We start from the raw sequence: 23,672 nt of genomic DNA on the forward strand, positions 1-23,672 counted from the left end.
ATTTAATGCAATATATGCTTTTTACTTTGAATGCGTTGTTGGGTGGATGTTTTCATTCTTTGTGTGCGCATCAAGCACCTTATCAAACATCGTCGATGATAAATATGTATTCGGGAATGAGGAAGAGTTTATTTCATAAGTATGTGTACATGTTGCATACCTAGAAGAGCACCTCTTGATTTTTTCACGTATCATCACCTTTACATCATTGTATAAATACCAGCGGCACATAATGAAAGCTGCAAAACCTACAAAATACCTAGTCTATCGCGTATAATGAAATGGATTCGAATCATTTCACATTGACACTTGTTGTAGTATGTGAAATCAAGCCTTCTACTTTTCAAGATTTCACGTCAATTCTTGTGTGTATTCCGCGCTTATATAATAGAACCGAAAACGGATTATAATGCCAGATAATTTCATCAATATTACTTTATGTACGATGAAAGCGTAACGATAAAAGCAGAAGCATCACTAGCACGTAGAATGATGCGTTGAAGCTGATACGTCGATGTTTTTCATCGCCTGATTTGATCAAGACGAAAAAAGCACCCATGTCAAAAATATTTATGGCCTTACATATCTCTAAGTATGGTAAGTTTAATGAATGTAAGATGTAGTACACTATGGTATTTAAAAAGAACTTCTTTCTCCGCATCGACTACAAAGAGAACAAGAACACAATGCGCCTCTCGAATTAAATCGATTACAGCGTTAGATAGCAATTTCTTGAATGAGCACCGTTTGCTATACAGCAGCGCTACTACTTGTCAATTTATACAGCTCTATTTTAATGAAATTCATATAGTTCAATAAAAAAAAATCAGATTTAATCAAGTATTTTCACTATGGGATAATAAAAGCAGAAAAATGAAAGCAATATAATACTTTATAGATATATTTTTTTTTCAAAAACATATCAAAACCTAATCTTCACTAAATAAAAATATTCTTTTGTTTATTTACAGGCACTTGTTTTGGTAGTTCGAGGCGATTTTTAACTGATTTTTTGCAAGAATTTCCAACACCGGGCACCGGACCATATTTTGATTCAACGATACCTAGTAACATTACAGGCTTAGTTGGAAAGAATGTACATTTAGTATGCAAAGTCAAAAATCTCGGCAATCGAACGGTAAGTTACAACTTCATCTGTATTTTAAACTTTTTTGTTGTAAGGAGATCAGGAATATTCCACACAAATTTACTTAAGAAGAAAAAATCAAAGAAAATAATGTAAAATATTGTGTGATACATTCAAAAGCGCTGCGAATCGAATATAGTGTGTATTTTTCAATGGAAACGTGTGATGTCCTTTTGGATGAAGATATGTGTATTTTTCTCACTTGAAATAAATGCGCTCAGGGAATACGTTATGTGCATTCAGATTGTCATTTTTATTGTCGGTATTTTTGTATGTGACTGACTGTGCATTGTTCGGAGACCTAAATTTTATTCTCCGTCACATTTTTGCCAAAGCTCCAAAATGCCATTCATCCTAGAGTCGTTTGGCAGCATGGTCTTGTGGATTTTCTCTGTGTGTGCCTATTCAGTCATATTTACCGACCGATAAACCTTGAATGTGTGACATCATCTCTATTCTCTCTCTTTCACGCTTTTAATGTCAATGCATTTGCCAGCTAAGCTGTTTGCGAGCTGCAAAATTAATTGGATCTTAAATCACTGCCGTGATTTCTCACATTTTGTTCAATAAAATATAAGAATGACAAAATGTGGCTTTTTATTTTTGTGGATATCAAATCGGCCGGTCGCAGTCGATCCAAATTCATTTCTGATGCACATACACGCATTGCGATAAAAATTTAAACGACGCATACACACAAACCTACCAAACAGTTAAAATACACATCTCTCAATATTCGGTTTTATTGAACTAAAATTGGAATGGTAATAATAAAATTCCTTCCACCTCATAAATTTATGCGATAAATCTGCTTTCAAGCCGAACCATAAATATTCTCTCTCTATGTCCAAACAAAAAAATTTATCATCGATTCTGACAGCTGCATTGCAAAAAATAGACACACACATTCGTACAAGAAATTCTCAAAATATTTGCATGCTGAAACCAAAAAAGCCATTGTAACAATTTTTATGAGTGCACATACACTCACACACAATTGAATTGTTTACGTGCAATTTCGGAGTTTTGTGAGATTGTGAGATGAAACTTAACGAAAAGTACTTTTTGGTAAACACCATAGTCATATAGATTCATATGCTCCGGCATAGTGAGATTATCTCACTGAGATATTAGATTTGTATAAATTTTTCATCGTAAAAAAAATAACATAAAATTTCAAGTGAGACAAACTCAATCAATAAGTTTAGAAATGTTTGTAGCATTCAAATGTGCATATTCAGTGAACTTTGTTTTGTGAATAGATTGATTTTTCATTTCTTGAAGTCTGGTTTGGTTGAAAGATTAAACGTCTTTGTATCAATGCCACATGAGAACAGTAATTTCACAGCGGAACTTGACACGCCGTACAAAAATCGAACCGAAAATGCCAGAGCAAAAAGTCGTCGACAATCGATTCGAATCGATTTGCATCTCGTATTGAACAAGTGATTCGATTACCTTGATCATAGCATTCAGCATAAGAATTGCTCACACAAAGGCTGAATTTGACTTTTTCACTTTTCGGTCGATGTAGAAAAAACTTTATCTTATGTCTTTTTCAAGCGAATTGATTTTCCATCGTTGCATAAATGTATTTGATTCGAGTTTATTGTTCGTTTGACTTGCGAGTCGCAAGTTGCGACATAGTTTCATGACGAATGGCTCATGCCGCGTATGAGTATTGTAAATTTTATCTTTTTCAGTCTCTTTTTGACGTCCACGTCATCTTCTCCTCATCGCAATTTGCATAAGCCATTTCCTTTAGCGAAAATATTGTTGTTTGAACACACAAGTAAGACCCGAACACAATGCAGATGAATTTCAAATATCTCAGTCCAGATACACACTCACATACAACTTACAAACAAAGTCAAAGTCTTGAATAAGTGTTGTTAGTGTTGTTTTTGTTATACAAAGAAACGAGCGTGAGTTTACCCCACGAATTCTATTACATAGCCTCATTTCCATTCAAATGTTCCAATAAATTTGTTTATCATGATTTGTTCTACATTTTGTTGATGGTTTGATATCTCGTACGAGAAAAAAATATGTTTGCTCCTGATTGCGTATGGATCTCTTCATGTACATAGACACAACGATGCGTGTATGGATGGGAAAATGGTCGCAACCAATAAAAGAATAATATTCTGACAATTTATCATCGAAAGTCAATAAATTACGACGATGTGAGACTATGAGTATACAAAGTGAGTGCGCGCCGTTGTCATATCAGAGCGACCGAAAATGTGGGGAAAGTTTTTAAGCATCGGAATTTAAAGTCTGTTGTGTCACCGTAGGTGATGTCTGGGAGAACGAAACGAGGCGGCGATTGCTTGTGTATGTGTGTGGTACGTTTTTGTTCGACACCAAATAAAATTTCATGATTTACTTTTATTAGTTTTACCATTCTTCTTTGCTCGATGGCTGTTTGTTTAGCGCCAGCAGCAAAACTAACAAAGTATGAAGAATAGAATGAGCGATCGAGCAAGAGAGCAACCAAAACCACCATTGGTATTCGTTGCACATGACTTTGTTGCACATTTTTTAATGTTATGACGCTAGCACATGGAACAAATGCCACACGAAGTCATCGTAATTGGTCCTTCCTTCTTCTTGTTTGAAACTTCATAAACTTTAGATGTGGCATAATTAATGTAGAGCTCACGCGACTACGGAAATTGCATATTTCAATTCTCATAAATACCCTCCGTTTGCAGAATATAGACGAAAAACAAGAAAAACTTTTCTACTTTGTGTACCATGAGATTTGTGTGAGTGTGTGTGTGATAGGTATGGAAATCGGTTTGCTATTTTCAATTTTTTTTTCGGACATTTCAATGTGGGCAGAGTTGCAAAGCCCCATACAAATTCGTTCGATCATTTTCACACGTTGAAATATTCAATCGTATTTTAAGTTGCTGCTTCAACTATTTGGTTTCTCCGTTTTACATTATTTCACTTTTTTCCAATTTTGTTTGCATTCGTTATATGCACTTTGTACGAGGAACTTTCCAATGTATGAATATTTTGTTTTTGCTTCGCCCATCTCAAACAAGTCAAACTCGAATAAAAAGAAAATCAACGTCATTTTATTTCCTTTTCTCGAATTTGCCGATGAGAAGAAAAAGTTTCTTTTTTCATCACTTGCCATTGCCACTATTACTTTTGCTGCTCATTTTTCATTCTCTTCGCATTCTTATCCTCATGAGAATCAAGATTTATATTTGCTTTGCATGTTCTATAACGTAACGATGGTAAAATGCATTCCAAGAAGAAATTCCAGTGTATTGGCCAGGCGTTCAAGCCAGCACACAGACACACACACGAACAGAGTGCACACAAAACGCATTATGCTTACAATATCAACGTATGCAAATTTTCGATTCACATTACCAGTCGATATGTTGCACGTATGCTTATGTTTTAAGTCGATGAAAATGTGCACACCACTTCAGCTCGCTTCTGCTACATTTCTCCAAGCAACCAGTTCAAAATTACAGTGAAACAAATGAAGAAGGAAGCAAAAAAAATGTGCAATGCATTTTGCTGTTTGCTGAATCTTGAACATTTTTCACTCGGTTGGAGAGCACGGAACATTTCTCAATCGTTGAATCTCAACGGAATCAAAATTTATTTGCATCCATTGCAACAACAATAACAACAACATGGACAACATGACATGTTTATTTTCAGTTAACAAGATTATCTCCCGTAATGTATAACTCGAAACGGAATTTTATTTGATAGAGAAAAACTTTCGAAGAAAACTTCAAATATGAGTAGTATTGCAATTTACAACTGCAACTGCCGTGCATACATACACAAACCAAAAGAGGAAAGCTTTTGTATTGAAACTGTTCAGAGCAAAAGATAAACAATTTTAGTGTGGAATTCAATCGAGTCTTCAATAAAATCTTCTGCACTTGATTGAGTACTTTGAATTACATTTTTTTACTTTACAAATTTGAATGTAAGGCTCTCTCGTTGATGCATTTCGTGTGCTTCTTCAGCAAAAGCTTGCTGGGCGAAGGTAAAACTATAATCAAATGTCAATTTCAATTTAATATTGTTATTTATGACATTATTAAACTCTACCTTAATTCGTAACCCAAATTCTAAAGAATTTAATTTGATTTGGCCTTTTCAGTTAATATTTAACTTCACATTTTCAATAATTTAGAAGATTGTTGGTACAATTAACCAAGCATTATTGAATCCAAAATGCAATGCAAAACTTTTGATTATGAAAACAAACACACGAATCTACAAATTGAAGATTTTCGAGCGAGCGTACAGGGATTTGGCAACATCATATTAGTTTTGTAAATAGTTCTCGAATACGATTGCAAACGCAAGTGATAGTTGTACCGTTGTATTTGGAATTACTGTGAAATTATTGATTGAAAAGGTGAAATCCCTCAATTAATTTAGAATAATCTAAATACTTCTTTCTATTTCATTTGATATGTGGATTAATTGTCCGAAGAATGGGGCACAAATTCACATTTTATTCAATGATTTTCACATATGCCCACGCATGTGCATCTGCTCGCCCATTTGTATTTTACCAACATGAATCATAAATGGAATACTAACATTGATGAATAAATATTGAATCGCTTTAAACTTGGCTCCCGACCAATTTCATCTTGTTTTTCAATACAGAAATAGTTGGACAAGGCTTACTTAATCCATTTACAATTATATTCGCCATAATTCAAGTGAATTGAGTTCATTGACTTACCATTGCAAAGAAAGCATCTAGGAAATAATAATTGAAAGTTATTTGCGGGTTTTTTGTGCGGGAAATGAAACAAGAAACATTTTTTAAAACTCATCATCTGGCGAGGACGTAATGTCTGTTGTCTCTTGAGTAAAGCTTCAATAATATTTGATGGGTTCTTGCTGTCTCAAGATGAGTTGCGATTTGAAAATATAGTACAGTTTTTCTCTCTTGACGATACATCATCACAAGAGAGCACTGCACTGTTTATTTTTCTTTTGAACATTTCATTTCAATGTTCAATCTTACTCGCGTCATTCTTTTTTTTATTTTCTTCGTGAAATCTTTGATACATCATTACTTTTGACAATTTTCCATGTAATGAGCTAGGAAAGTGCTTGTTTAAATCTTTTAAAATGGCAAGAAGATATTGTAATTGAAGGCAAAACATTACAGATTTGTGTGTGTTCTCTAGCGTGCTTTTGTTTAACATGATTCATGTTACATGAATTGCTATTAGTGAATTCCTTTTCATCCGGTAACATCGTTTTGTATCAACATCAAGCCATTTTATTTAATAAGAAGGCATACTAGTTATTCTGTTGGTTTTTCATTTTTCACATTTTGACATGCAAGTACAAACATACTGGTACCATAATCGTTTCACATGATTTTGTAAATAATTTGCTCTGTGTCAAATCACCATGTCAAAGTCCGATAGTGTGCAAGTGACAAGTGCAATGCACATGGGAAAAAACTGAATCTCGTTTTCGAAACTGGGACTTTCAAATTGAAAACGTAATAGACACGGAAAATGTATTAAATTTGAGTTGAAACTATACGAAGTAACATGAGGATTGAAGCGGTGCGCACAACGAACAATGACAGACAAGATATTTTTTATGAACAATTTAGTTTAAAAATCTCAACGACATAAACGTGTGTATATGGATGAGTCATAAGCTCAACTACCAGCAGAACAATGAATGCGACAACTTAATAAAACAGAGTCAGAAAATATGACGAAGACTATGTCGACGTGAACGTTGAATGTTGAACCAAATTATTATTTTCTACGATATTTGCATACGGTTTTCGCATTTCATTACATCGCAAAAAGCAGACTTTTTTCCATTTTATATCTATGCCGTAGTGCATCCAAGAGATTTAGCATATAAACGATCATATAGAAAAAGAATAGGAAGCAAAAAAATCTAAAAATTCGTCTGTTATGTTCATTCGGCAAAAATATATTGGAGTTTGAAAAAGTTCTCGCAACTTTTTTGGGATGGTTCAATTTTTATACAAACCATATTTTTGGAGAGTTTCTTTTGTTCAAAACATAAAGGAGCGAGTACGACGTTTCCCCCTTTGCTAAGCGAAATTAATCCGATATACGGCGCTGATGTAAATGTCACTCTATGTCATTCCACAATGATACATTTTTTGGCTTGACAATATATAAGCTCTTCATTCAACATGCATAATTTTTGAACGGTCGAGTAAAAAAAAGAAACATATCATAAAATATTCTTCTTACGTTTATCATAAAAATTCTCTATATTTTAAATTTAATTGTTTAAAAATAACAATAATTTCAATTTTTTTTCATAGATTGAACAAGAATCTAATGTAAAAAGTAATACCAATGCGACACCTACCGTTAAAATAGAAAAGGAAACTTATTTGGAATTGTAACATTTTGGTCCGCCATAACAGCATCTTCGTTTTGCTTCTCTGTGATTGGTCAAGTAAAGCGAAGATGCTGTCATGGCGGACCAAAATGCTACAATGGAGACCAACTAAGTTTCTTTTTGCATTTTTACGGTAGGTGTCGCATTGTCATTACTATTTACATTGGATTCTTATTTAATCGATGAAACATTTTTTGTTGAAATTATTGTAATTTATAAACAAATTAATTTTTTTATAAAAAAAATTTTTTTTTTAAATTTTTCAATGAAAAATGTTAGAAAAATATTTATGACATATTTTTTTCAACGATTCAATAATTATGAATGTTTATGCATTTTAAATGAAGAGCTTATATATTGTCAAGCCAAAAAAGTATTATTGTGAAATGACAGAGTGACATTTACATCAGCGCCGTATATCGAATTAATTTCGCTTGGCATAGGGGGAAATATTTTGACAGATAGTACTCGATCCTTTCAAACTGATTCCCATCGATGACACAAATTCTATTTAATTAGGTTTTCTATCTTTTGGAATAAATAGATCTGAATATAACTATTTTTGATTAAGAAAATGAACAATCGGAATATTGTATACTCCAAAAAATGTGTGAGCACTTTTTCAAACTCCCAATGAAATATCATAAATTTTGTTATGTTTAAAAATATTTGTTTTTGCTTGGTTTGAAATGTAAGAAGAAAAAATTACCTAGAAAAACCCCTCGAATCCTGAATTTTTCATTTCAAATAGTTTTGAATTTGTATGCAGCCGAATAATATGAAAAGTGGATAAAAGTAAGTTTAACACCAAAAGAAAATCCACAACTATACCGAAACATGGAATAAGAACGCATGCATATGAAAAATAGGGCACAATTTACAACCAAAAAAAAAAAAACGATAGAACGAAATAGTAAAAATTGCGATGAAAATAATGATAAAAAAAATTCAGTTCTGGCAGGTGGATTCGAAAAATGTTAAAAAGCACGAAGATGTCTTGCGGCTCGTTGAATACAACGAAACCGCAATTTCCGGAATTTGGCTTGGCTTTCACTCGAAATTGTTGTATATGACAGAGCCCAGTTTTGTTTTCAAGTCACCGACCATATTTTTTCATATTCAATTCATAACAGTCAATTCATGGATTTTCATTTGCGTCGCATTTTTTTTTTTCTCGTTACTTCGGTCAATTTCAACAATGTGTTTTCATTTATCGTCATTATTTTAGTTTAAAACCCTCATCACATTTACATTCTAATTTAAGATTTGATCATTGGCATAGAAAATATGATAATTTGATATGGATAATGCAGATTTTTAGTTTTTTTCTTCTTGCACTATAGACTTTTGTTAATTCTCTCAAATGTTTGTCTATTAAAGCGAAAAGGGTAGAATGCAAATAATGAATCACATGAAAGAAAAATGTGAAACTGTTGGATTCGCAACAAATGTTCGTGCCCTATCGAGCTTCACAATGGCATTCTCTTTATGCATTTAATTGTATTATGTTTTCGATTTGCGGCGGGTGCGCCCTCTCCATTTCTCTCTTCATTTTATGTAAATGGCATGATTTCATTAGAAATAGTTTACATGGTATTTTGATACGTGGCATTGGTGATAGTGGTCGCAGATAAATGACCGTATTGCTTTATATGCATTGCAAATGAGAACTATACATTTCGCCACCGAAACATGGATTTGGTTAATTCAACAGCTTTTCTGTTTAATTGTTTGCCAATGTCACATTACAATCATTGTACGTGGCAAGAGATTCGCGTATTGCATTCGCACGAACCGCAATACACCTTATATGGGTTAATCCTTTTTTTTCGCTATACTACCTTACGCCATTTGTCTCTTTCTGTCTCTCGCTGAGAATAAATGAAATTTATTACATTGAACATTTTCAGCGAAGTGTGTAATGCAAAGTCCACATTTCAGTAATTAAGCAAAAGCAGCAGAAGCATTGTGTGGCGAATACAATACACAAATGGAAATGTGCACAGGAACCAATAACGAAAACGTCCGTTTTAATTAAATTGGATTATCTTTAATTTATCTGGGGACTGGAGACAAGAAACCAACTGCATTATTATATGGCTAGTCACTTTCATGAGTCTCTCATTTTGAACGCGCTCCAGATTCGTTCACTCAGTCATAGTTCGATGGGGTAATTATGCAAGTGTACTTGTTCCATTTTTCCTCGTGAAATATGCAAATTGTGTTGAAATTATACACAATTCACTCGAATCAACGGAAAGATGAAGGTTCGAACAACCGACGAATATGCAATACAATTTCCTTGTGATTTTCATCTCTGTTTGACCTTTTAATTCGTGTGTACCTTATTTGAATTAGAGTAGAAATTTGTACGCAAATTATTTACATTTCTGCGATATGCAACATTTAAAATTATGCATAGAAGAACGTCAGTAACAAATAAAATATTCTGACATTTCTCTCTCTCTCTCTCTCTCTGTCACTCACAGTTTCCAATGAATTTTAAACCCACAATTTCATTTGATTATTCTGAAATTATAGTGTCAAATGAGTATGCGTTTAAACGTTTGTACATGTATTTTATTTTCAACTCGTGTGCAGCGTAAAGGTGCGTTGGCATTCATCTCATCGTACATTTGTATAATTTCTAAAATGTTATCAAAGCGCGAATTCGATACGCATATACACAAATTATTCGAAGCAATGTTCAAATGGGCGAGAACTTGACGAATAATAAAATTGCGTGTGTCAGAAATATAATTAGAGAGACTAGATGAGTACTTGTGTGTTATGTGCATGCCTGCCTGCCTGCGAACGTCATGTCAGCATATTTATCATAATAAATATATGCACGATTTCAAATTAGACATGTTTCACCGTTTGTTCACGTGGTTTCACTCATTTTAAACGAGAAATCCTTCTGACATTCTATTTTTTCAACGTGATCCAATGTTCATTTCATTCTCACTGCTGTGAGCGCAAAACACATATACACACAATGTTTTTTCTACCTGTCGAGCAGCACCGAAATTTACCAACACATGCTGTTTAACAAAAATTTAGTTTCAACTCGGACTGATAACGAATGTTTCCTATATTTTTTTTCTCGCCTCCAAATTCCACATTTATCTCTGATAATTTAAATGGCTTACTTGCTATTGCGCGCCATTCATGTTCGACAAAGAGAATAGATTTAATAGAGTCTGGCATCAAAAAATCGATGCCTGCTTATTCAAAACTGATTAAAATCCATTACATTTTTTTCAACACGCGGTAGCTTTTCCGACGACAGAACACAGTAGCATGAACTGATGTCGCAGTGATGTCGCAGTCAAACATCTCGAAACAATATCATAGCTCTCGTATCATATTCATCTCTGGTTGGAGGTATGCTAGCGTAATATACGCTGCAGCTGTAGGTTTTAATTAAATTATTCATTAAAATTTATAGTTATAATAACATGAGCGTACTTTGTGAAATGAACTTTGAATATATATCGTTGATATTGAACGTTATAAGCCTGTCTATTTATTTTATTGCTTATATAAATGGTTACGATGAGTAAATTGGAAAATTACCCACTTTGTGCGAAAAAAAAAATTGGATGGGAAATGTTGAGAGTAAAAAAAGCTGTATTAAATTGCACACCATTTACAGTTAGACTATATAATTTGGAGGTGTTTTTTTTAATGAAGAATCTGGTTCCTATTCGATAAAAATTAAATTGGAATTTGATTTTGATTCTTATCGTTGTGTGTCACACGGTCCTCTTCAAATTATACGAATTTGGAAAAATCGGATGCATACTTAAATTTTCTTACGTAACATCGGAAGAATCTCATAAAATTTCAATGAATTGAGATAAATTTGGGTTTAATTTTTTTTGAAGATGTTTAGGCGTGAATAAAAGAGATGTGTATATATCAGAAGAGGACTTGTTACGCAAAAGAAAGTCTTTTCAAAAGTGAAGTACAAATATCATGCAAAGTCGAATGAAGTATGGTTGTACATCATTTGGATGTATCGATTAAAAGCTTACCTTTGTTAATTACTTATTGGTGTCACGATTTTATTAGTAGCTGTAGTCCATTTGTATGGGGATGCTTTGAGCCTCTAGTCGCGACGCGACGCAACGCGTAAGCAATGTAATTTAGAATACATAAGCATGGCATCAATCAGCCGAAAATTTCGTCTCGTTATTACGTTTAAGTTGAACCACAACCAAGAGATGCACGTAAGAAAAAAAAAGCACGAAAATCATTATTATTTTCGCTCGTATCAATTGGTCTTGCGTCGTTTAATGGAAACACCGTTGTGATTAAGTGCTTTTGTAAATATACGTTTTTGCAAATGAATTCGAAATTAATCGATTTTTTGTTCGCCATCGTCGTCGTCGGCCGTAAATACTAAATTTCTTTGAACCTGCGTCAGTCGTTGAACTGCGATTGAAACATTTATACTTCTACTTACTTATCTTAATAAGAACAATAAAATTGAGAATGATCCATTTAATTTATAATTAATATATTTCGTCTGGATATTTGCATTATATTTGTGCGTGTTCCACTGTGATAACAACTTTTTTAACTATTTTGTCTGGATTTTGTTTTATTTTGTAGGTTTCATTTGTTCGGCATAGAGATATACACCTCCTGACAGTAGGCCGGTACACATACACATCTGATCAGCGATTTGAAGCATTACATTCACCGCACACCGAAGAATGGACGCTAAGAATTCGATATGCGCAACGAAAAGATTCAGGAATTTATGAGGTGAGTCACATTCCCTTTTTTCTTCTTCATATTAGAAATTAATCAATTCTCGTGTCCAATTAATTGATATTCCTCTTGCATTTCATTTACAGTGTCAAATTTCAACCACACCGCCAATTGGAAAATTCATTTATTTATCCATAGTTGGTAAGTCAATGCAATATTTTTTATTGAAATAGAATTTTTGTGGCACTTTGGCGCTTCTTTAAGTTAAAAACAAAATGGATGAAAATAACACTGGAATTTCTCATCCTTACACACAAGAGATAAACCCCACAAATTATTTTAGAATTCCTATTAAAAAATGAATTTGTTAGGTTTCCTTATAAAATCGCAATATTTTAACAGGAATCCTAATAAATTGGCACGCTTAAACGTCAAATCCAACCTCACTGTGTTGAAACAAAACATGTTTTATTATTTAAAGGTTTCCTAATAAAATGTTGCCATATTAGAAGGAAACCTTACAAATTAATATTTTAATAGGAATCCTAAAATGATTTGTTAGGTTTATTTTTTGTGTGTAAAATCTTAATAATAATTGAAATGTATGGATACGTATACATATATGTATAACAGAACTTTAGTTCAACTGAATTTGTAGTACGGAACTACAGTTAAAACAAATTATTTCAAAGCAGAACATTCAAGTAAATTAAATTGGTGTTCTTGTTCAATTTACACTTCAAATTAATTTCCCCATTGTTTTTCTATATCTGCATCTTTCCATCCATAATCGCCAGAGTTTTTATTTTTCATGTCGTCTTCGATTATCATCGATGTAAAAGAACTTTTTTACCAATCGAGTCCACTAATTGCAATTGAAAAAGAAAACAAACATATTGCTCTCAAAAACAAATGCAATGAATGCACGCCCCGGCAACTCACTTATTGCAAGAATACATCTATATTTCGTATATCAATTGCAAGAATTGTAAGCTCACACCCGTATATATTGAGATAATAAAACTCTCGGCTAAACAATTAAAAACAATGAAAGCGAAACTCAACGGTTTGTGCCTCATACCATATCAAGCGAATCGTTTGCAAAAGGTGCACAAAACCAAGTCACCTGTACCGCCTTCGGGTTTCTTAATGCAATCTCTTTTTCTTGCCCCGTATTCGATATCAACTCGACGAATCCAGCGAGAACAAATTCGCAACCGCACCGCAATGATTAATGATTATTTGTTTGTTTTTGTTTGCTGTATGTATGTGTGTGTGTGTGTGCAAAGTTCGCGTGATGTTCCATGTGCACCTTGCTGTAATTATAGCCTCGAACTTGATCCGAATGTGAAAATAAACAATACACGTGATATAGTGATAATGATTTTGTGTTTGTGTGTGCGAATGCAATGCCAAGAAAAGAAGCTTCGGAATAAAATCCAGTTGAAATTCATTGGGATATGAAGTTACAATGAGCCAGAACTCATTCATCAATCGTTGCAAAATTCACATTTCTACGGTGATATTTGATTACTCGGTTTCATTATCGCAAACAGTTCAATAAAAATGTTATGAACAAGTAGAATATTTGATTCGAAGAGAAAAACAGAGAATACGACAAAGCCACGCAATCGGGTACGGATTTCTGCAATACGTTGGAAAATTAATCACGTAACAGCGAAAAATTAATTAAAAATTGTAATGCAAGATAGATTTTTATTGTTTCCAACAGCAAATGCACACTCGATAATAATCTAGTTGCTTGCTAGAATGTATAGTGTTCTGGTTTTCACATATACGAACATTTTTCAATTTAACAAACGGCTGCTTTTGAATTTTTGATGATGAATACCGAAATGTATGTATTTTCCGCCTTTTCCGCTTATCCATCTGAATATAGATTATTGGATATTTATTTTTATTTTTGGATTTGATTTTCGGAAATTTTCCATAAAAAGGTTGATAAAAAGGTTCACGTTTTTTTTTTACAAAAGCGATAGTATTCATGTCACAGGTCATTTATAGAGTTGGTCAGATAAAATATCTTTAATTATTCACTTTGGTTCTTAGTGAGAAAGCAGAAGCTTCTCGAAATAAATAATCCATCCGAATAAACTACCGTCGTCGATACCGAAATAGTGAAAGGGTAAGGCAGAGATAAGGGTTACGTATCGATAATAAATTGTTTTGGCTTAAATTGCTTGTCATAAAAGTTAATATGAAATATTTGGTCATGATGTTTTCGACCACGCAATGGATGTTATCACATTTACAACGACTGATAAAATGGCATAAAAATATGTATCGCACACATGTGAGTATTCTATCGGTAGTGCCTCTTCTTGAAAATCGAAATGTATAGGAAAAAGTGGAAAGTTTTTGGTGGTCATCACTACGACTAAATAAATAATAATCATAAAATAAATGTTTATCTGTAAATATGCCATGGTGGACATATCACTACTGCTTTATCGGTTGAATGTTCTCTTTTTGTGCGTATGATTTTTTTTGTTGTTGGGCTTGTCAATGCGGCTGTGGGATACGATTTCGTTAGAGACTTTTTTCGAGCCTACGTCTATCGCACATGCTTTAAGTGGTGTGAAAATTCTAAAATATATTGCATCCAGTTCACATGATCACTCTAATATATGATGTGAATTTAGTTTATTTTATGAGTTTTCTTTCTATCTCCTTTTTTCAATGCGCACATAATTTTGGTCATGCATTGGTCGAAAGATAAGAATAACAATTTATCTGTATCTCTTAGCTTTACGCAAAGCTATTTGCTCAGCATACACGCAGTTTGCTTGCCATTCTTGCGATGTTTATGCAGACGGGAATCGTAAAAGTGGCAAATATCATGTAAAGAACAAAAAAACCGCACAGAGAAAAAAAACGATGTCACATCAACGGAAGTGCGAACGAAAAAAGCAATGGTACAACTATTTGTTATCAGTTCGAGCATAAGTTTTCCCATTGTGTGCATTATTTTCATCCTTCGTCTCTTTGCTGATTCCTTCTTTTATTTTCAATTCAGAAACACACAAATGACACCAAACGCTTTTATTATGTTCTCAGAGAGAGAGAGAGAGAGAGAGAGAGAGAGAGAGAGAGAGCACTGTGGTTCGATGAAAACCATTTGTCTTGATGATATTCGTTTCATTCTAACATCGTTTAAAATCCGCTACCAACTTTATACGATGTGAGGGTTTCGTGCGGATCGTAGATATGTCAGCTTTTAGTCCACATTTGTGCTCTATATCATCTTCAATTGGCCATTTAATTCATTTCAAACACTTTGTACACATACATTTTCATTTCCATCGTGTGAAACAAAAGAAAACATTTTGTTGGAGCGAAAGTTTATATTTGCTTTATTGTTTCATGCTCAAATATTATTTTTATAATAAGCTTAAAGCTCATCCACAGTTTTTAGAATAGTTTAATGCATACAACGAAGGCTATAGCTAGATTCAAATCAATTGACTTCAAAATAAAAATGGAAGATGTTAGAATGATATCAGTCAAAGGCTAATCCCAATAAATTATATCGGTTCGGTTTATTTTTTAAGAAATGCTGAAACAAAGGAAAACAGATTATTTATTTTGCCAACGCTGATCTTCTTTTTTAATCTAAAGTGACAGTTTAAATGGATTCAGGAAATTCTCTGATAAAACATAACAAAAACGATTTAATCGTTTGTTTACATAACCAAGACCAACAAAATGAATCTGCGTCACGAATTGTAGTTTTATTCCCATAATCGTTATTTACATCAATACCATTTGCGCTGATATTATAAGATTATCTCTCTCAATTTCAACTGAGCAATGTTACCGATATTCAGGTATCGCTGTCGATGTACCGTACTGTCAATGGCACGTCAATTCAGAGTAAATGAATCAACAAAATACCACCATATATAGAGAGAGTTCTCACTATTTCTTAGATATACTATGTGCTTGTCATACAGATCGTCGTTCGTGAATGTCAACTGTCAATGTATACAAGAACCTAATCTCTGATTTTATTCTCTTTGATAACGAAAAAACAACAACTAGTAAATTTTGCACACGTTTCGATACTGATTTACCAGCATTGAAATTGTAATGTTACTAACCATTACATTAACATAAACGTCTGTAATAGTTAATAAAATTATAATAGCTATTAATGTAATACTAACATCTAACATTACAATTTCAATAGCTAATACCGATAATGTCTTGTTACAATAACAATGTGTTATCCGTATTGTTAAAAATCTAACATTAATATTGAGACTTTTCAACACAACTTTAAGTTGAAAATATATTTACAATAGATGGAGATTGTGTCTGGTCTAAGCTCAGCATTGAAATTGATTTGGTTGATGAGCAATTTCAATGATGAGCTTAGAGCAGACACAGGCGCCATCTATTGTAAATATATTTTCAACTTAAAGTTGTATTGAGAAGTCTTATTATTAATGTTAGCTTTTTGACATTAGTGGCAGCGTTGAGTAACACATTATTATTGTAACGAAGCATTGCCAGTAATGTTATAAGAATAGCAATAGCTATTACTGTTAATGCTAGAATCAAACGTGACAATCGTAATGACGTTACTGTAATGCTTCGTTACAATTGTAATGTGTTACGGCAAAATGTAAATCTGTACGTTTCGAGTGTATTGTAAAACTATTTTTTATAAAAAAATTACAAACCGTGTACGCTTTTGAAATTTTCTGGAGCCAGAAATCATTCACTCAAAATTCTGTTGAATAAAAAAGCCGATTTACCCACTTTCGTCGGCTTGGTTTTGAATGGTGAAATGACTTGATTAGATTGTCCGAAGTATGACATATGTATGATTCTTGACAAATTGATGCTGCTCTCGTCACATATCGATGTTGTCAAAAATATATGTGATTTTGGAGCATTTTCATTCATCTTTCATCGTATAATTTAGATAGAATCGAAAACAAAATCATTTCCGCTCTTATTTATTTTTGCTTTTTTAAATTTAAGAAAAAAAAAATAACTTTGATGAAAGATAAGAAATGCATTGAATCCGAAAGATGTCATAATTTCGACAAAAAAAAGGAATGCAAATGCACACAAAATGATAAGCGTGTAACGATATAACGATATTTTATCTCAATTATTCTAAATTATCAACGTAGACGTGTTTTGAATAGCCCACTTGTGCGCATCATTTAAATGATATAAATACCGATTTGTGTCACACCATATTCAGTTCAAGTTGTGGAAGCGTTATAGTTTGAATGCATTGGTCAATAGTACCTTACTCTATAGTTCAGTAATTTTTGGTGTAGGGCGGCGCCACCGTATGTACATAGAAATTTACATTTAAACTAACGCCATCTAACGTGTTTGATAATTTTTTTCCCCAAAAAAGTGGCACTATATCCCGTATTTGGCATTGGTCCGCATTTGTGAATTCGTACAAAATAAACTCAATTTTCAAAAATGAATTTGGTGGTGTTTTTGTTTTTATTAAGCGTCTTAGTGGTGCAATCAGGTTCAGGTAACTTGACAAGCAAATCAAACATTGAAAATAGCTCATTCTCATACATCGTTCGATTTTAGCAATTTCTGAAGCAATATCGAAATCAAATCTCATTCAGACAAATGATCGAATTGTGGGCGGTTTTGAAACGTCCATCCAAGAAAATCCATGGCAAATATCGTTGCGATACTTTTTATCGCATCGATGTGGAGGTTCTATTATTGGCGAATCATGGATTCTCACGGCAGCACATTGTACTGAGTATGAATTTTATTCCAACTCCAAATACAAATAAATTATGAATTAATTTCGACAAATTATCAGTGGCATCACAGCGGGCCCCTTATCGGTTCGTGTGGGTTCGACAAATCTTAATAGCGGCGGAACAATTATATCGGTGAAACGAATCCACCAACATGAAGAATACAATGCACGAACATTGAACAATGATTTCTCACTTTTGGAATTGGCTGAATCACTTACGTACACAGATCAAATTCAACCAATTGCCTTGGCAGCAGCCAATACGATAATTAAAGATGGAACAATGGCAATGGTCAGTGGATGGGGCGCGACACATACAAATGAATCAAATGAAGTATTGCGTGCAGCTTTCGTTCCAATAGTCAATCGAAGCCAATGTAGACGAGCGTATGGAGGTGGAATTACTTTTCGAATGATTTGCGCAGGCTATGAGGCTGGCAAAAAAGATAGCTGTCAAGTAAGATATAATAAAAAAATGAATTTGCCAAGTGTATCAACGAATGTTTTGTTTATTCTCAATAAATTTAAGGGAGATTCTGGTGGTCCCCTGACATATCAAAATGTTAGAAAGGGTGAAAGAGAATTAATAGGCGTCGTTTCATTTGGTAATGGTTGTGCAAAAGCACAATATCCAGGCGTTTATTCTCGCGTACCGGCTGTCCGTCAATGGATCAAAAATAAAAGTGGAATTTGAAAATTGGAAATATATAAATTTTACGTTTTTTTTCATCCGCCTGTTGTATAAAGCAATGGTCTAGACATTATAATAATAATAATAATAATAATAATAATAATAATCTTTATTCACCGCCAAATACTGGCTGAATCATGTTAGAGTTTGTACATATTTATATACATGTATTGGTGGGAAAAAGGTATGAATCAACGATGCATATTACATCTGATCACCGTTAAAAACCACATCTTTTCAATATTTGAGATATAATACAAAAAAAATAATTTAATCATAAATAAATAAATATTTGTAGTAAAATAAAATACACTGCCAGTTTTTGGCCGTAGAGCTTAATGTGAAACGTGGAACCGTACTATTAATATTTTGAATTTTTGAGTGAAGAGTTACAATTTTTTTAAAATTAATTACACCTTGAAAATTGACTTTGCCAATATTTTCCTCACATTGCCTCAACGGCTACCTATGCACTGCCACTTCAAAAAGTTGGTTAACCCTATAATTTATATACCATTCAAAAGGTAATTTTATGGAGATTCTAAAACAATTTTTATCTTCACGTAACTGCAACTTATCTTCAATAAATTTCCCCTTGAAAGTTGACTTTGCCAATATTTTCACTAATTTGGCCTCAAACGGCCACCTGGGAAACACATTCACAAGTTCGATTGGCTAATAACCTATATACCGTTGGAAAGAGGGCTTCAAGAGCTATCATCTGGCAAAGTTTCATCAAAATCATAGAACTAGGTTGCTTGCAATAAGATTCGGAAGCCGATTTTTCTCACAATTTTTCATATTTCGGCCAAACGGCCAGCGTAAAACGCCAGCAAACATGCCGGAAACTCCATAATTTATATACCATTCGAAAGGTAATTTTATAAGGAATCTAAAACAATTTGGTACCTCGGGTGTCTCCAACTTTTTTTCAACAAGTTTCATCTAGATCCAAAGTCATCAAATTAACACTGAAGTAAAACTCATTTATTCCATCTTTTATCCAACAAATGAAGTTACGGATAAACGTCAATCCACCCGAATCCATTTGTGATCCACTCAATAAATGGTGAGTGGAATCGAAATATTTTTCAAAGTGGAATCCAAAAAAGAGGGTCCATGAATGAAAAAATTAAATGGGGAGCACTTATGGGGAAAATAAAAAATACGTCTGGAGGGTTTTTCATGCCCTATCGAATGCCGAAAACCCGAACTCTCTATCTTTTCTGGTTTTCTCTAAAATCACTGAACAAACATATATATATATATATATCTTACTATTCCATAGCTTAATGTATAAAACTACGTTTCACATTAAGCAATTTTCAAATTGCACTGGATACAATGAGTCAAGCATTAAAATAAAATAGATATCACAATGGATCACATTTGATCGTTCAAGAAAACAGTATTATGATTAGACACTAATGACAAGTTGGAAAAGTGATCATCACTTAAAGCCAAAAGACGATTTTTGAATGTTGATCTGTTCAATTGACTTGAGAAAAGTTCGTGGACTTTATTTGACATTTTGCACATTTGATTGAGTGGCACAGATAGATTGATTCTCAACACTTTGTCGTTGATCTTGAAATATTCGACACTTCTCAGGTTGCGTTCATTTAGATTTCGAGCGATTTCCATCTTCAGTAATGGGCAATGAATTTTATTATGCAGTAGATCGAATATAAATAAAATTGAGGCATTTATACGGCGTCTTTGAAGTGACTGCATGTTGAGTTTGCCTAGACGAGTGCTGTATGATGATATTTGAAAGTTGTTTGAAATATTTGGATATTCTTTGAGTGCGAACATTGTGAATTGACGCAGGCATGACTCGATTTTGTTTTTGTGTATGCCATGATACGGTAGCCACACTAAACTGCCATATTCCAAAACTGACTGTACAAGAGCACAGTAAAGCGATTTCAGGGTATGGACATCAGGAATATCGTGGCTGAATCGTTTCACGAATCCAAGTGCTGATGTCGCTTTGGCAACAATTGAATCGATGTGCTTGACGAAGTTGAGCCTACTGTCGAAGATGACTCCCAAATCTCTTTGCTCACTAACCCTTTTAAAATTGTGATTGCCGTATGAGTACGAGTTTATTACATTTTCTCTCTTTTTCGATATGGACATGATCGAGCATTTATCCAGATTCAAATGCAGTTTGTTTGCTTCGCACCAAAGTTTTAATTTGTTGATTGCTGATTGTAGTTTGTTGGTATCATTGATGTTTTCAATTGAAGTTGCAAGTTTCAAGTCGTCAGCAAACAGAGAGATAAAAATGTCGTCGGCACTTATTGAACTTACAATGTCATTAATGAACAATAAGAATAGTGTGGGGCCCAAATGGCTACCTTGTGGCACTCCTGAGTGTACGACAAACTCGCTTGACTCCATCTGACCATATTTGACGAATTGACGACGATTTGACAAATATGATTTGATCCATTCGATTAAGTTTGGTGCCAGATTGAATTTTCGCAGTTTAGAGATCAGAATCGAATGATCAACAATGTCAAATGCCTTGCTGAAGTCAGTATAAAGCACATCAACTTGCTTTTCGTCATTCATAGCCTTAATGGAATAATGCAAGAATTCCAATAAGTTTGACGACGTTGAGCGACCTTTCATAAAACCATGTTGTTGAGGTACGAGTTTATCAGATATAATTTTACTGAGTTCTAAGTTCACCAAGTATTCAAAAAATTTGGCTATCGTTGGCAGTTTAGCAATGCAACGATAGTTCTCGACATTTGATCGCGATCCCTTCTTGAAAATTGGTCCGACACTGCAGCGCTTCCATCCGGTGGGAAAATTCCCAGTGGCGAGCGATTCATTGAAAATGTTTGTTAGCGGTTTATACAGTAAAGCAGCACAATTTTTGAGAATAATGGGATGAATTCCATCCGGACCAGCACCTTTCTTAGAGTTGATTTGAATCAGTTCGTCGAAAATTGAAAATTCGTTGAGTTTGAATTGATCCGCATTTGAGTTTGATTGTGTTGGAATTTGTGCTGTCGATTGAAATTGAGACGGTTGATTTGCGAAGTTATTTTTGAAGAAAGTTGCAAACATTTCAGCTTGCTCCTTCTTGTCAACCGATGATTTTTCACCAAACTGCAGCGATTTTGGATCGCAGTCACTATTTTTCTTCATGTTGACAAAGCGCCAGAATGATGATGGATCAGACTTCAACGAAGAAGAAACTTTGTCAACATAGGAGTTATATAGTTCGGTGTTTAATTTGGTGAACTTGTCAAGTGCCATCAAATAATTTGAATCATCGCCAGTAAACTTCGATCGTTTCCATTCTTTGTTCTTTTTGTTTTTGAGAGACTGGAGTTGCTTATTTTGCCACGGACATTTTGGTTTAACTTTTTTCGTTTGAATGGGCACGTACTTATCAATCGCATCGTTGAGAATTTGGTGCAAAATATCCACTTTTTGATCGAGTGTCTTGTTTAAAAACTGTTGACAGAAATTTACCTCTTCCAAGTATCGGTTTATTGCGATGTAGTCCGCTTTGAAGAAGTTACGAGTTGAAAATTGCTCTTGAGTTTCGTTGCTCATGTGCCAATCATACGATAATAGAATCGGCGGATGATATTGTTCATCGATGGAAGATAATGGCGGTGTAGAAGAAACTTCGACATTCATGAAATCATTGGTAAATATTAGATCGAGCAGCCTATTACTGGCATTGCGAATAGAATTAATTTGATAGACACCATTTGCAGTGATGTCTTCAATAAAATCTGCCGCATGCAAAGGAGTGACGCACGTTGGAATGAGAACATTATGTTCAGCATCGTCCGTTATCCAATTGACAAGGGGTAGATTGAAATCACCCATTATAATGATGGTGTCATTTGGGCTTAATGGAATATGATTTATGGCATTCGAGTGGCATTTGTATATATCCGGCTGTGAGTTCGGCGGAATATAAGCCGCATAAATAAAAACATTTAATTTTGCATTAATGTTAATTTTGACGCACACGTATTCCAATTGACTTGTGTCATCGAGTGCAATGTTTGTGGATGACAATTTGGAGCTTACTGCGATGAGTACACCACCACCTCGACTTAACAAAGATCCAGTCTCATAACGATCTTTGCGGTAAACATGGTATGAATTGTCAAAGAATTCTGACGAGAAATGTGAATTGTTCAGCCATGTTTCCGTCAAGACCACGATCGAATGAGAAAATGTCGACGAATTGCAAAAGAATTGTTTGGATTTGGTACGAAGGCCACGAACGTTTTGGTAATAAATGTCGTTTGAAGTCACTAAAATCGATTGAGGAGACTGCTTAGTTGGTTGACCATTTGATTCAATAGCCTGAGCTCCTTTGGACCCATGAATTGATTGGCTCGATGATGTGTTTGAGTTTGGTTGATGTTTGGAGCCCGACGAAAATTTTTCCTTTCCGACTGTACTTTGAAAGGAGCCCAGTGGTTTTTTTGATTTGAGTTTGAATTTGAATTGACTTTTTTCCTTTCGTTATTGGTAGCTTTTGATTGTGAAAATTGTTTGTTTTTACTGTGAGCAAATTTTTGACGATAAAAGTTTGAAATTAATATCGGAGTATTCCGATTTTTGTTACAATTTGCTGTATCGATTTGTTCGATTGAGTGAGACATTTGTGAATTTATTTTGTTTTGTTGTGGCTTCCGAACGGCAAATGGATTTACACGAATTTGCTTTGATTGTGACTTTGATTGTGATTGTGGTTTTGAGTGAATTTTCGGGGGGTGAACAATAAACTCATTTGCTGTCACACCAAATGGCCAGAATGATTGTTGGAGGTACACCTCATAAAATTCCTTGTGAACGGTTAATTTGAAGGAGATGAACGACAGTTTTTTTGTATTGCATTTTTCGGGCAGTAATTTTTTGCACTCAATAAT

General features: G+C 33.9%; 2 protein-coding genes across 7 annotated transcripts in view; both read left to right on the plus strand.

Annotated features, from left to right (window-relative positions):
* Positions 1-23,672, plus strand: part of LOC116342405 (zwei Ig domain protein zig-8) — a 185,978-nt gene that overhangs the window by 133,151 nt on the left and 29,155 nt on the right. For both annotated transcript variants that reach the window (XM_031770007.1, XM_031770008.1), the window contains exons 3-5: positions 972-1,138; positions 12,185-12,340; positions 12,433-12,487. In XM_031770007.1, coding sequence (XP_031625867.1) covers positions 972-1,138; positions 12,185-12,340; positions 12,433-12,487 — 378 coding nt within the window. The remainder of the gene's footprint in view (positions 1-971; positions 1,139-12,184; positions 12,341-12,432; positions 12,488-23,672) is intronic.
* LOC116342407 (trypsin-1-like) lies at positions 17,536-18,802 on the plus strand. Of its 5 annotated transcripts, XM_031770011.1 has the most exons (5): positions 17,536-17,561; positions 17,715-17,816; positions 17,879-18,059; positions 18,123-18,519; positions 18,592-18,771. In XM_031770011.1, exons 2-5 carry the CDS (start codon positions 17,759-17,761, stop codon positions 18,754-18,756), a joined length of 801 nt encoding a protein of 266 aa, XP_031625871.1. In that variant the 5' UTR covers positions 17,536-17,561; positions 17,715-17,758; the 3' UTR covers positions 18,757-18,771. The 5 variants fall into 5 exon arrangements, with proteins under 5 accessions (XP_031625871.1, XP_031625869.1, XP_031625870.1 ...); XM_031770009.1 differs by having other exon boundaries at positions 18,123-18,771; XM_031770010.1 differs by lacking the exon at positions 17,536-17,561 and adding an exon at positions 17,578-17,616 and having other exon boundaries at positions 17,688-17,816; positions 18,123-18,794.

The sequence above is a fragment of the Contarinia nasturtii genome, unplaced genomic scaffold (genome assembly GCF_009176525.2).
Source record: "Contarinia nasturtii isolate CC-2019 unplaced genomic scaffold, AAFC_CNas_1.1 Cnas_scaffold_864, whole genome shotgun sequence".
Classification (NCBI taxonomy): domain Eukaryota; kingdom Metazoa; phylum Arthropoda; class Insecta; order Diptera; family Cecidomyiidae; genus Contarinia; species Contarinia nasturtii.

Excerpts from the sequence above, each read along its gene's own strand:
- LOC116342407 (XM_031770009.1), top strand. The coding sequence starts at position 17,759 with ATGAATTTGGTGGTGTTTTTGTTTTTATTAAGCGTCTTAGTGGTGCAA. Across the intron at positions 17,817-17,878 it reads AGTGGTGCAATCAGGTTCAG|CAATTTCTGAAGCAATATCG; the intron begins GTAACTTGACAA and ends GTTCGATTTTAG. Across the intron at positions 18,060-18,122 it reads ACGGCAGCACATTGTACTGA|TGGCATCACAGCGGGCCCCT; the intron begins GTATGAATTTTA and ends ACAAATTATCAG.